The following is a 14832-nucleotide window of genomic DNA, read 5'->3' on the forward strand; positions in this document are numbered from 1 at the left end:
AAATGGCTTAAGGACAACAAAGTCAAGGTATTGGAGTGGATATCACAAAGCCCTGACCTCAATCCTATATAAAATTTGTGGGCAGAACTGAAAAACCGTGTGCGAGCAAGGAGGCACAAACCTGACTCAGTTGCACCAGTTCTGTCAGGAGGAATGGGCCAAAATTCACCCAACTTATTGTGGGAAGCATGTGGAAGGCTACCCGAAACATTTGACCCAAGTTAAACCATTTAAAGGCAATGCTACCAAATACTAATTGAGTGTTTTGTAAACTTCTGACACATTGGGAATGTGATGAAAGAAAATAAAGCTGAAAAAAAAATCACTCTCGACTATTATTCTGACATTTCACATTCTTAAAATAAAGTGGTGATCCTAAGGCAGGGAATTGTTACTCGGATTAATTGTCAGGAATTGTGAAACTGAGTTTAAATGTATTTGGCTAAGGTGTATGTTAACTTCCGACTTGAAATGTATATACTGTATCTTATACCATCTATTACATCTTGCATATGCTGCTCGGTCGACGCTCATCCATATATTTATATGTACATATTCTTATTCCATCCCTTTAGATTTGTGTGTATTAGGTTGTTGTTATGGAATTGTTAGATGACTTGTTAAATATTACTGCACTGTCGGAACTAGAAGCAGAAGCATTTCGCTACAGTCGCATTAACATCTGCTAACCGTGAGTATGTGACCAATTAAATGTCATTTGATTTGATATTTACAATGGTATTTGTTCTTCACTGGTTGCACGTTTCTTGTGGCAACAGGTCACAAATCTTGCTCCTGTGATTGCACACTGTGGTATTTCACCCAATAGATATGGGAGTTTATCAAAATTGGATTTGTTTGTGGGTCTGTGTAAAGTGAGGGAAATATGTGTCTCTAATATGGTCATACATTTGGCAGGAGGTTAGGAAGTGCAGCTCGGTATCCACCTCAATTTGTGGGCAGTGTGCACATAGCCTATCTTCTCTTGAGACCCAAGTCTGCCTACTGCGGCCTTTCTCAATAGCAAGGCTATGCTCACTGAGTCTGTACATAGTCAAAGCTTTCCTTAAATTTGAGTCAGTCACAGTTGTCATGTATTCTGCCACTGTGTACTCTCTGTTTAGGGCCAAATATCATTCTAGTTTGCTCTGTTTTTTCTGTGTTATTTCTTTCCAATGTGTCAAGTAATTCTCTTTTTGTTTTCTCATGATTTGCTTGGGTCTAATTGTGTTGCTGTCCTGTGGCTCTGTGGGGTCTGTTTGTGTTTTCAAACAGAGCCACAGGATCTTTCTTCTGGCACTCTTCTCCAGGTTAATCTCTCTGTAGGTGACGGCTTTGTTGTGGGAGGTTTGGGATTCACTTCATTTTAGGTGGTTGTTGAGTTGAACGGCACTTTTCCGGATTTTGATAATTAGCAGGTATTGGCCTAATTCTGCTCTGCATGCATTATTTGGTGTTTTACGTTATACACTGAGGATATTTTTTTCCAGAATTCTGCATGAAGAGTCTCAATTTGGTGTTTGTCCCATTTTGTGAATTCTTGGTTGGTGAGCGGACCCCAGAGCTCACAATCATAAAGAGCAATGGGTTCTATAACTGATTCAAGTATTTTTAGCCAGATCCTTATTGGTATGTTGAATTTGATGTTCCTTTTTATGGCATTTTATGGCCTTCTTGCCTTGTCTTTCAAATCATTCACAGATTTGTGGAAGTTACCTGTGGAGCTGATGTTTAGGCCAAGGTATGTATCGTTTTTTCTGTGCTCTAGGGCAAGGGTGTCTAGATGGAATTTGTATTTGTGGTCCTGGCAACTGGACCTTTATGGAACACCATTATTTTTGTCTTACTGAGATTTACTGTCAGGGCCCAGGTCTGGCAGAATCAGTGCAGAAGATCTAGGTGCTGCTGTAGGCCATTCTTGGATGGGAACAGATGCACCATATCATCAGCAAACATTAGACATTTGACTTCCGATTCCTGTATTGTGAGACCAGGTGCTGCAGACTGTTCTGGTGCCCTCACCAATTTGTTGATATGTACTGTATGTTGAAGAGTTTGGGCTTAAGCTGCATCCCTGTCTCAACCCACAGCCCTCTGGAAAGAAATGTGTGTTTTTTGCCAATTTTAACCACACTCTTGTTGTTTGTCTCTCTCTGTTTCCCTCTATCTTCCTCCTATCACACTCACTAACTCAGTCTCTCTCTACAGCTCTTCCCTTACCTTGCTCTTTACCAAGCAGTCATATTACTTTTTGTATCAGTTTCATCTTGCTGGTTAAGAGCCAGGATTATTCAGCTACAATTATTTAATATTGATCAAAACCCTACCAGTGAACTGTTGAGTTCTTGGACAAAGTAATTGCACATATGTCCTGACATAATTCTGACAATGGAAAGACCATTGCAATTAGATATGTTACAGACTCCAACACAATGTCCTGAAAAACTATACAAATGCCAATCACCCTAAATCCCTTGGAGAAAGGAAATGTAATCTAGTTATCGTTCAGCTTTCCTCCAGCAATGCCCATATACTTCTGCGTTTTATACCAGGCTATGTTTTCCATTCTCTGAACAATGGAATTTACTCTGCAACCTGCATCCTCATCCTCCACCCCCCTCCACCCAAACACCAGCCAGCCCTCAGCAGCCAGCCCAGCCACCCAGCCAAGGTCAATTGCTTTTCCACCTGTCATTCTGTGCTTTATGTACCTTTACGCCAAGGCAGGGAAAGAGAGCTGCGCTATTTCTGCTCCGCTGCAAGGTGACTGCTAGGTGCACACACACACACACACACAGGCTGTAGCTTTGGTGGAAGTGACAAGCTTTTCACAGGTACCAGGGGCACCGCTAGCTACAGAGGCTGGCACAGAGAGGGAGAGTGTGTGTGTGTGCACGTGTGTTTGTGCTAGGGAGTGTGTGTGCTAGCGAGTGTGTTTGTGCTAGCGAGTGTGTGTGTGTGCTAGCGAGTGTGTGTGTGCTAGCGAGTGCTAGGCTGGCAGTTCTGGCACACAGAGTTCACAGCCCTCTAAACTCTGGACCATGGGAGGTGCTGAACAATGGAGTTGTTGACCATGCATGCTATTTCTATCACAGCATCTGTCTCTCAGTTAGTCAGTCTCAGTCAGTCAGTCAGTCAGTATCTCAGACAGTCAGACAGAAAGGAGAGAGAAAGAGAGAGATAAAAAACGTTTTCTTATGTTTGGCTGTGCCTGCTTTCAAAACAGCTTTATATTAACTGACCCATATCAAGATTAAGCTTTGAGCAAGAATTCCAGCTGTCCTGAAGCAGTCAATATCACTCAAAACCATGCTGTAATTACATTGTAAATACAGATAGCTATGAATATTTTAAAAGGGGATAATTAAAAGACAAAGAAAAAAACAAGCATGAAATTAGCCCTTTTGCGCCCCCGCAACACATTTAACGCTCTTCAGAAGGTGGAGCGGAGCCCAAGCTGCTTTCAAGTTTGCCAACATATTACTATTATTTTATTTGTTATTCAGGAGCCAAGGGAGAGGAGAGTTGGGGAGAGAGAGGAACTAACAAGGCTGAGAGAGACTAGGAATTATAAAAGGCAACAAGTGAGGGAGAGAGAAAATTAGAAGTAGAGAATAAAACAAATCACCCTGACTTGTCAGACACTGAAGGCTGAGTGAGAACAGAAAGGCCACAATTATCTGAACATTGAATTCTAAACATTGTGGTAATGAGTGCGTCTTAGAGAAGATTAGCCATATTTCATTCTAATTCTCTCCTCTTTTGTGGAGCGTACAAAGAAAACGAGGGATGAAAGCGCGGGGAAAATAACGTATAGACGACTACAGCAGTCAGAGAAAGATGGGGAAAGACAGTGAATTACCCGAGTTGATGCTGTCAATCACCATTGAAGCTTCACCCCTCCTCCTCCTCCCTCCGCCTCCTTCCCTCTACTCCCCCATCCCGCCCTCCTCCTTCCCTCTACTCCCCCCTCCGTCCTCCTTCCCTCTACCCCCCATCCGTCCTCCTTCCCTCTACTCCCCATCCGTCCTCCTTCCCTCTACCCCCATCCGTCCTCCTTCCCTCTACTCCCCATCCGTCTCCTTCCCTCTACTCCCCCATCCGTCCTCCTTCCTCTACTCCCCCATCCGCCTCCTTTCCCTCTACTCCCCCATTCCGTCCTCCTTCCCTCTACTCCCCCATCCGTCTCTTCCCTCTACTCCCCCATCCGCCTCCTTCCCTCTAACTCCCCCATCCGTCCTCCTTCCCTTCTACTCCCCATCCGTCCTCCTTCCCTCTACTCCCCATCCGTCCTCCTTCCTCTACTCCCCCATCCGTCCTCCTTCCCTCTACTCCCCCATCCTCCTCCTTCCCTCTACTCCCCCATCCGTCCTCCTCCCTCTACTCCCCCATCCGTCCTCCTTCCCTCTACTCCCCCATTCGCCTCCTTCCTCTACTCCCCATCCGCCTCCTTCCCTCTACTCCCCCATCCGTCCTCCTTCCCTCTACTCCCCCATCCGTCCTCCTTCCCTCTACTCCCCCATCCCGTCCTCTTCCCCTCTACCTCCCCATCGTCCTCCTTCCCTCTACTCCCCCATCCGTCCTCTTCCTCTACTCCCCCATCCGTCCTCCCTTCCCTCTACTCCCCCATCCGCCTCCTTCCCTCTACTCCCCCATCCGCCTCCTTCCCTCTACTCCCCCATCCGCCTCCTTCCCTCTACTCCCCCATCCGTCCTCCTCCCTCTACTCCCCCATCCTCCTCCTTCCCTACTCCCCCATCCTCCTCCTCCTCTACTCCCCCATCCGTCCTCCTTCCCTCTACTCCCCCATCCGTCCTCCTTCCCTCTACTCCCCCATCCGGTCCTCCTCCCTCTACTCCCCCATCCGTCCTCCCCCACTTCCAACCCCCTGTCATTTAAACCTTTAGAACACACACTGTCAAAAGCCCTTCACTCCGCCAACCCTCCTGACAGACAGTCTCTCAGCCTCTGCTCACACACACACACACACACACACACACACACACACACACACACACACACACACACACACACACACACACACACACACACACACACACACAACCACCCACACACCACACCCACACACACACACACACAAACAAGCCTGACAAGAGAGGAGGGGTAGTTAAGAGCGGTACTGTGCATTTCTGTGAGAGTAGCACAATAGGAACTCCAGATAGACAGATGCACTAGGAGGGACCTAGACATCTGTATTGTTCATGCTTGTTTGAATAAAGCTCTGTTGAAGGATGGGTCATAACACTACATGAAGATGTCATAGACACACAGAGAAAGGAGAAGACGATGATGTTCACTGTCAACTTTGAAAGAACATGTTCAACCACATCTTGGAAATGTAACCTAATGTTGTTAAGAACCCTCGTAATGAACTGCATTGTGGGATTTTGGAGCACTTTATAGATTTACAGTTTACTCAGTGTGGTCCAATGCAGGCCTGCTCAAATCAAATCAAAATCTTATTAGTTACATGCGCCGAATACAACAGGTGTAGACCTTACAGTGAAATGCTTACTTACGAGCTGCTAACCGACAATGCAGTTTCAAAAAATATATATGAGTAAGAATAAGAAACAAAGTAACACGTAATTAAAGAGCAGCAGTAAAATAACAATAGTGAGACTATTCACAGGTGGTTACCGGTACAGAGTCAATGTGCTAGGGTACCGGTTAGTTGAGGTAATATGTACGTGCTAGCTAGCAGTACGGGCTTAGCTCTAATTGACAGTTGCTTTATTGTACAAGACATCTGGTTTATTCAGCTACCTCTCACTGTTTCCTTTATGCAAGCCTATGGTTGTAAAACTCAGGTAACTTTCACAAGGTGCCGGCCTTCCCATTAGGCAAGATTAGGCCGTCGCCTATGGCAGCACTTGAATTTGAGGCGGCAATTCGACAATTTGCTGCTGCCCTGCGGCGCTCCAGATTGGCTACTACACCGCCCGCGGCACCCCAGTCACCAGCTCATAGCGTTGCTGCAGTTCCCGCCCCCATCCCATTCCCTCTTCTCCCAAAGTTCACTCCCACTATCCTTGGTCGCTATGGTGATGTGTGTTTACATGTGACTATCCAATTGTGAAACATTAATAAAAATGTATCTGCCAAATAAATAATTGTATTTTTTTTTTTTACGTTTGTGTGTGATGAAGATGATTAGTGATTAAGGCAGAAGCCTAACCTAGCCTGTTAATGTTAGCTAGCTGCTACTAGTGGATATAATTATAGTGAATATTTTTTTTAAACAATAAGAAAAGAGGCACAATTTGTAAACCAAACAAGTTCGCTGGTGAAATGTATCAGCGTGCAGCAATGTCCATCAGCTTGTGTGGAGAAGGACAAGCCTACGAGGACAGGCAAATCATTCGCCGAGAACGATGAGCCCCCGTTCGCTGATTCCAGCAGCGAAAAGGGCAAACCGGGGGAGTCTGAGCCACACACTTCCCCTGATGATGACAAGAACAGGTGGTCGTACCAGGCCTAGCCACACCTCCAAACATTGCAGACGAAGACCCTACTATCTTGGACCCAGACTATCTTGGACCCAGACTATCTTGGACCCAGACTATCTTGGACCCAGACTATCTTGGACCCAGACTATCTTGGACCCAGACTATCTTGGACCCAGACTCCCCGTCTCCGATGACAGTGGTGGTGCTGCTGCTAAATCCGACTCCCAGACAAAAATATAAAAGATCCCAGTGAGTGGCCAAAATATATGAATATATATTTAGGGGATATGTTAGTGCAGGCTGGGCCACATCAGGATAAGGAGGGGAATTTCCCAAGAGATGAGAGGCAATGAATGTTTTTCGGTGGCCCACTACAATAGGAGGATGGCGAACGGAGAGAGAGTGGAGAGACCAAAGCTTGTCTATTCCAAGCAAAACGATGCAGCCTTCTGTTTTTGCTGCAAAGTTTTTTCACACGAGTGCAAATCTGCGCTGGTCAGTGATGGAACCAGGGACTGGAAGAATCAGTTCCACCTCCTCAGCTCGCATGAGAAGTCGCATGACCACCTAGATAGTTTCCAGAGGTGGAAGGAGCTGGAGATCAGGCTGGTGTACAATCAAACTCAGATGATTTGATTTCAGGATCATGGACAGCTACCGAGAGAAAACATCGCTGACTGCAATGCAGCACCACAGGAGAGGAGAGGCCACTCTAGGTGGAGACGAAATAAATAAATGTTGATGTTGGACAATCAAATTCGATTTATGTAAATAAACAAAATTCGTTAAGGCTGGGTCAATGACATAAAGCTTATTTTACACTGCTCCAGCGAAACGAGGCCCGCCGTGCATTTATGAATGCACTTGTTTCCAATGCTCAAACGATCTTACTCTGTTTTACAGTTCTACAGAAACATTAAAATATATGTTAAATATGTAAAGTGTTATTTTTATTGTAATTGTAACAATTATGGGGTCGTGCCATGTGAGATAACAGGTGGGATATTATTAATAAGAAACTTGTTTGCCTACTACAGGTAGTAGGTGGCATAGTGATGATAGCAACAATGTAACTTTCTGATGCAGGGGTTAAAGTAAAATTCCCTTCTGCCTGGTAAGGGACCTCCTATATGTGCACGTGTCCACAAAAAAAAATTATGGGCATAAACATAGAATTACATAGATGATTGGAGCTTATTTCTTCATTTTCCAAAAAAGATGAAGCCTGTTTGACAGACACAATTATCCTATCCATAGATGTCGGTATAGCCAAATCACATCAAATCAAATTGTATTAGTCACATGAGGCAAATACAACAGGTGAAGACCTTACAGTGAAATGCTTACTTACGAGCCCCTAACCAACAATGGAGTTTAAAAAAATACTGATAAGAATAAGCAATAAAAGTAACAAGAAATTAAAGAGCAGCAGTAAAATAACAATAGTGAGACTATATACAGGGAACAGAGTTACAGAGTCAATGTGCGGGGACACCGGTTAGTTGAGGTAATATGTACATGTAGGTAGAGTTATTAAAGTGACTATGCATAGATAACAGATAGTAGCAGCGATGTAAAATAGGGTGGGGGATGCAAATAGTTTGGGTAGCCATTTGATTAGATTTCCAGGAGTCTTTTGGCTCAGGGTATAAGCTGTTTAGAAGCCTCTTGGACCAAGACTTGGCGCCCTGGTAACGCTTGCCGTGAGGTAGCAGAGAGAATAGTCTATGACTAGGGTGGCTGGAGTCTTTGACAATATTTAGGGCCTTCCTCTGACACCGCTTGGTATAGAGGTTCTGGATGACAGGAAAGCTTGGCCCCAGTGATGTACTGTTCCGTTTGCACTACCCCCTATAGCGCCTTACGGTCAGATGCCGAACAGTTGCCATACCAGGCAGTGATGCAACCGGTCAGGATGCTCTCGATGGTGCAGCTGTAGGATCTGGGGACCCATGACAAATCTTTTCAGTCTCCTGAGGGGGAAAAAGTTTGGTAGTGGCCTCTTCATGACTGTCTTGGTGTGCTTGGACCATGTTAGTTTGTTGGTGATGTTGGCACCAAGGAACTTGAAACTCTCGACCCACTCCACTACAGCCCTGTTGATGTTGTAGCATAGGCCTATCAAATGGGCTGCTATTATGTTCTGTTCCTCCGACTTTTAGCGGAGGAAAAAATTGGCCCAATGCCAAACATATTGGGGGGCAGCAGATTTTTGTCTCGCCTACGGAGAGGTCCACACACTGAATATGCTCCCAGTTTGCCACCTTTATTGACAACGTCTCAATCCAACATGGATCTTCGTCAGGTCAGATATACTGCTGTAAATAATCAAGAAAAACAAGAATAAAAAGAAGATTGCCTTTCAGAGAGGAGAGTGGAGCTACTGAAACCATAGATAAAGCATTATGAAATTAAGAGGAGAGAGGAAGTGAGAGAGAGAGACAGAAAGAGAGGAGGGGAAGAGAGAGACAGGCAGAGAGAGGAAGAAAAAGAACGAGAGAGAGAAGATACAGTAGGAGAAAGAGAGAAACAGAGACTGAAAGACAGTGACAGAAAGAGGAAAACTCACATGGCCTAATTAGAAGCAAAGTGGTTTAATTGTCTCATGTAGCCGACTTAGCCTTAATCACACATACATGATTTGCAATCTCATGTGCAGCAGTAGGACTAGGCTACATGTGATGAATTACTGTCCTGTGGACCTCGGGCTAGGACGGTGCTCAGAATTCAATTAAGACATTCTCAAGCGGGGGACATTTTGATGGATGACAATGACGCTGGCAAAACACATGTGCCCTACTGCCCGTCCTTGTGCGGTGCATAGCTGTATAGCTGTATAGCACACGTGACATATGAGTGTATAGGGTGATGCAGAGGTCAGGTAGGCTACTCTCTCTCTCTCATCAACACTCACTGAATCTAATACTGGGGGACAGAAAACAACCAACAACTCAAAACATAATATCAATGCCCTATCACTCCCCCCTTTCGAAGCCACCGCACTCCCTCACACACACACACACACACACACACACACACACACACACACACACACACACACACACACACACACACACACACACACACACACACACACACACACACACACACACACATACACGTGTCTCCTAGTGTCACTGCTTTTGCTGCTGCTCTCTTCAGCAGAGAGGGGGACACTGTTGCTGTGTGTAGTGCATGTTCTGCATCTGAGTGAGACCCTTAACTCAGAGAGCAGCTAGCGCAGACAGCAGCTTGTGCAGAGCGCCTCACAAGCAGCCCGCTAGTCTGCCTCCACTTGGCTACGGAGGAGATCGCCTGGGAATCAAGGCTTGCTGTTCTTCCAGCTGAGTGCCAGAGACACAGAGGTCACATCTTCTTTCATAGAGAAAGACGGGAGAGAAATGAATAAGAGGGTATGTGTGTGGTGGTGGCGTATTGCCGGGTGGACAGAAAATGACACCATTCTTTTTTGCTAGATAGAGGGGAACACAAGTGACGTAGTTTAGAAATTGTGAAAGCCACAAGCCACAACACATTCTCTTTCTCCATAGTCCAGCCTCTCTGTCTGAGTCAGTCAGGCCATGGAAACATTTAGATGTACTATGAACTCAAGATGGGCATAATATAATAATAGAAACAATCAAATGTCAACCAAACAACTTCTCCATTTCATTTCAGCTACTGTAGCCTCTGCTCTGTACGTGGAGATAGCCAGGGTAATAATTCAGAATATTGACAGTACATGAACCAAGGCCATCTTTAATGCAGAGAACACCGGAATAAGAATTATCACTGAATTACCACAGTGAATTACTGTAATGTTTATGTGTTAAATAATCCCATAAGGGACGGGTTGCCAACTGGCGATTTGACACGGAAATAACATGTCATTCATTCATTCACTCATCTGACATTAAAATCTGAAAACATGAAATTACCTTAATCATGTATTATCCTTCATGTACATTAATTAGATTGATAAACTGTAACATTTCAAACATAGTGCAACTGAAAATACCAGGGGGATATAGCCCTAGGCAAACATTAAATATGATTCATGATGAAAAAGGATCAAAACATCCTAGCAGAGACTACATTCTATTTCCCTTGATGAAGGCCAAAATTAATTTGGAGTATTTTTTGTAATTCAATAAATATTAATAAGACCAGATCATTCATTTATTATTTCATATTTCCCTTCTTTCATGGCAATTGCACTTCCTTCAGAGCACAATATTGTCTGAAGGTAGCAAAGACGGCAAACACATGTGGCGTCTGAGATGGCGCTCTATATTCCCATGTCATGTTACTGAGGCATACAACGTCCACAAGTCAAACATTAAAACAATTTATTGGAAAAAATTATTAGATCAATGGTTCTCCACTATTTGATTGCTGATCAAGTGTGAAAAGTTCAATAAATTACAGTCTCATCATGCAGCTTCAGAATATATAAAAAAATCTAAACATATAGCCTAATGTTTGGATCACAACTAAAGTTGCATAAATAACTCTAAATGAAGCATATAGAAGTTCCTGTTTCTTTGTTATCACTCAACACAGAATAGCACATGTGCGAACTCCCTCAAATACTTCAGAGAAAATATCCTTTCTATTTTATTCAGCTACGTTCAATTGTATTCTTCATACTATAAAATAATGACACAGAATTCTAAGCAAATCTTGTCTGCTAAATGAACCAGTGTAGTCCACAGCCGTATTGCATAACCAGATCAGGGCCTAACATCAAGACAACTCAGAGTATGCTATTCTGTTCTTCATATTTTTCTTCATATTATGTTTTCTTCATATTATGATTCTTTAGACCTGTCTAAAATAAATTATGGATTTGTTGTGATGGATTTTTTCGACTTTTTCCAAATGTAGATGTTTCAAAGGTGTGCATCAGTGGCTTGTAGGCTATGAGTAGAAGCCAGGACATGCAACATGTGTTTATGTTCATTAATGTTCAATTACCGTGAGACCGGCAGTTATTTGCTTCACAATCACCAAATTTCATGACCGCCACAGCCCTAAGAGGCGCCGAACCAATTCTATATTTATACACTTGATGACTAATAGGGGGCGCTGTGTTGATGCCACCGTGCCTCCATCTTGGCACTCCCCATTGTGAAAAAATATCTAGGAAACTATGGAAATGCATTTATTCATGTCTTCATTCATGACACATTTATTCTATTACAGACACCTTAATGCATACTTTTAAATTATATTACGTGATCTACTCATAAAACATATATAAAAACAATGTTACTGTCCCCACTCCAACAATACAAATACTTAAATACATGTACCCACTGGAAAAAAAGTTATAGTTATAAGGAATCAGTCAATTGAAATCAGTCAGCTTCTTGATATTCCACACCTGTCAAGTAGCTGGATTATCTTGGCAAAGGAGAAATGCTCATTAACAGGGATGTAAACAAATGTGTACACAGAATTTGAGAGAAATAAGCTTTTAGTGCTATGGAACATTTTGGGGAGTTTTTATTTCAGCTCATGAAACATGGGACCAACACTTTACATATTGCGTGTATATTTTTGTTCAGTACAATTTTGTCCTTGAAACATAATTGAAATACTTTAGAATTCCATTAATTTCTATGGAGGACTTCTCCTACTGGGTAGTGCCAATATGATCGACTGATGGCATCAAAGCCTCCTAATGGCCAATACATAGAATGCGCAATCCAGGGTTTATATACGTCATTGGGCCGAACCCGTCTGTAAATGTCATATAGAGCCACTGTCAGTAAGCAACATAACTCCAAAGAGGGATTTGGAACTGGTGCGTTATATCAGAGGGGCAGCTGTGAAACACCCAGTGGTACACATGGCACTGTTGAAGTGCTGAGGTATGCCAACACCTCGTGCTTGACATCCTGTCCAGTGGATGTTGGGGATCACAATACACGCAAGCACAAGGCTACACAATGACCAAGACATACACTCACACACACGCAAGCGGCAAACTGCAGCAGATGAAGCATTACTATGGCATACAACTTCAGTCTCATATATAGACAGTAGAAAGAGCATAAATAATCATAAGTAATTGCCTGGAAGTCTGAAATCGAGACACACTACTTAAAATTATGCCACATGTTGACAACAATATTTTATTGTTCTAATAATGTTTTAATAATTACTCATATGACGACAAAATGTGTAGGTAATCGGCTAAACAGGTCTAATCACAAATGCAGCACGGACAGGTTAGGCTATTTATTCCCTCCCCTGTCCCCTTATCTTTCAACCTCTTTTTTCATCTACAGGCTATTCAATCAACCCCCTGTCCCCCGGGGAAGTGTGGGTGCGCTTTATTGCATGTGTAGCTTTGAACAAACGGCACGCACAGGAGTGTGTGGTGCTATGGTTAATTCCTTGCTGTTCACGGGTCTATAGGATGTTTAGAAGCGAGAGTTGAGAACACCTGCCAAATCTGCTATACTATAACAACAGTTTCTAGGATTTTTTTTTTTTAATTACCAATGAAGTATTGGTTTGTGTCTATGGTCCGTGCTCACAAAAGCGCTCTCTCCATTCTCTCTGTTGTGTGTGTGTGTGTGTGTGTGTGGTGGTGTTGTGTGTGTGTGTGTGTGTGTGTGTGTGTGTGTGTGTGTGTGTGTGTGTGTGTCGGTGTGTGTGTGTGTGTGGTGTGTGTGTGTGTTGTGTGTGTGTGTGGTGTGTGTGTGGGTGGTGTGTGTGTGTGTGTGTGTCGGTATCAGTCAGTCAGTCAGCGCGCGCTCTGTCCCTTTGCATGGCTCAGAGCTGAGGATAAAGATTTCCGGAGCGTTTCTCTCCGGTTCATACTACACTACCACCTTGTGGAGAGCTGCACTGTTCCAAGCAGGGACCGCCAATGAATGTGAGCAATGTCAAAAATAAAGTTCAGTTCTTTACAATACTCGCTTATAGGATATATTATATTTTTATTCCATAACCTATACTACCACTATTTATATACCACTACTACTACTATATATATATTACTACTAAGCCTTCTACAACAACTGATAATAATAATAATAACAATAACAATAATAAGAAGTACCAGTAGAATAATAATAGCCTGCAATTGTTATTACCAATTTGTATAAAGAAATAATAATAATAATACATGTGCCCCTTCAAAATGACAAAAGTACCAGGGACTTGTACACCAAAGCCAACAAAACACGTTGTTTTTCTCTGAAAACAAACAAACACACCAAGACGGACCGATGCACACTATAAATGCCCACCACCACCCCTTACTCTCACAGAGCGAAGGACGACGCGATATGAGAATAATGAAGCAGTAGCAGGAGCCAGGAGGATAGGGTGGTCTCGGTCTTGGTGATGTGATGTCCACTGTTTGTCCAAGCCAAGACACGTGTGACGAACATTCAATCCGAACACAAATTTTCAAAGGAGCCAGGGTGATTTTATAGCAGATATGAACGAAAATCAACATAGAGGGTATAGACAATTTAAAGTACAACCCCGATACATTTGAAACATAACGGACAAATGTGTGGGGACTGTTGCGGCACACAAAATAACACTTTGTTCGTGCGCAACGCGCACGAGTGTCAAGGGTAGCCAAACACCTTGCGCTGCGCACCAGCCAGGCAGACACCGAACTGTCAGTCACTCACTCACCTGCTTGTGAAGAGCTCGTCCGAAACATCGCAGAAGTGAGCAGAAAGCCGAAGCAACAAAGAACCGATGCTAGTAACTTCATTTTCAGGGGTTCGCAGTAACTCCTTTGATTCACATGTCCAGAAGCAAAAACCCTTTCGGATTGAAAAAGATGAAAACGTATACGTAGCTTGTTGTGTCAGTTTACAGTTAGGTTATTAATTTGGGTTAGTAGGCTAATTAGTCCAACTACTTCTTCTCCCCGTCTGGTTTATGTCTTGTGAATAAAAGTTCAAACAGATTGATTAGCTTCCAACCAGGTTCCAAAGTAGCACTGTAATATGGCTTGTCAAAATAGTAAAGCAATGCTCATCATGCCAATACTCTCTCCGAGTTGGACACCGTACGAAGCGACGTCTCGCAGTCTAAGAGACACACCCCCTTGCATGTTTGTGTCCTCCCACAGTCAACAGGATTGGTCGACGGTAGTGCTGATTTATTGAAGCCCTCCTCCTAGAACTCCAGGGAGGCTCCCATTGGCTCTTTGAAGTTGCCAAAATTCTTGAATTTGTTGCGTCGGTTCCCGTCGTGTCCCTCGAACGTGTATAATACCTGTTTTGGGAGACCAACATGTAAGCACAATAAACTATATACAGGCATTTATTCTTACCACTTAAAATATTCTTGAGGTTACATTTCTAGAGACAGATATCTAAGTG

At 43.4% G+C, this 14832-nt stretch overlaps 1 protein-coding gene across 1 annotated transcript in view; it reads right to left on the bottom strand.

The window, feature by feature from the left end:
* The window catches only part of LOC111959497 (receptor tyrosine-protein kinase erbB-4-like), a 491946-nt gene extending 477459 nt beyond the window's left edge, over positions 1–14487 (bottom strand). The window contains exon 1 of the mRNA XM_070437633.1: positions 14135–14487. Within this exon, the coding sequence (XP_070293734.1) occupies positions 14135–14216 (82 nt within the window). The 5' untranslated portion in view covers positions 14217–14487. The remainder of the gene's footprint in view (positions 1–14134) is intronic.
* Between the last annotated feature and the right edge of the window lie 345 nt (positions 14488–14832).

The sequence above is a fragment of the Salvelinus sp. IW2-2015 genome, linkage group LG36 (genome assembly GCF_002910315.2).
Source record: "Salvelinus sp. IW2-2015 linkage group LG36, ASM291031v2, whole genome shotgun sequence".
NCBI lineage: Eukaryota > Metazoa > Chordata > Actinopteri > Salmoniformes > Salmonidae > Salvelinus > Salvelinus sp. IW2-2015.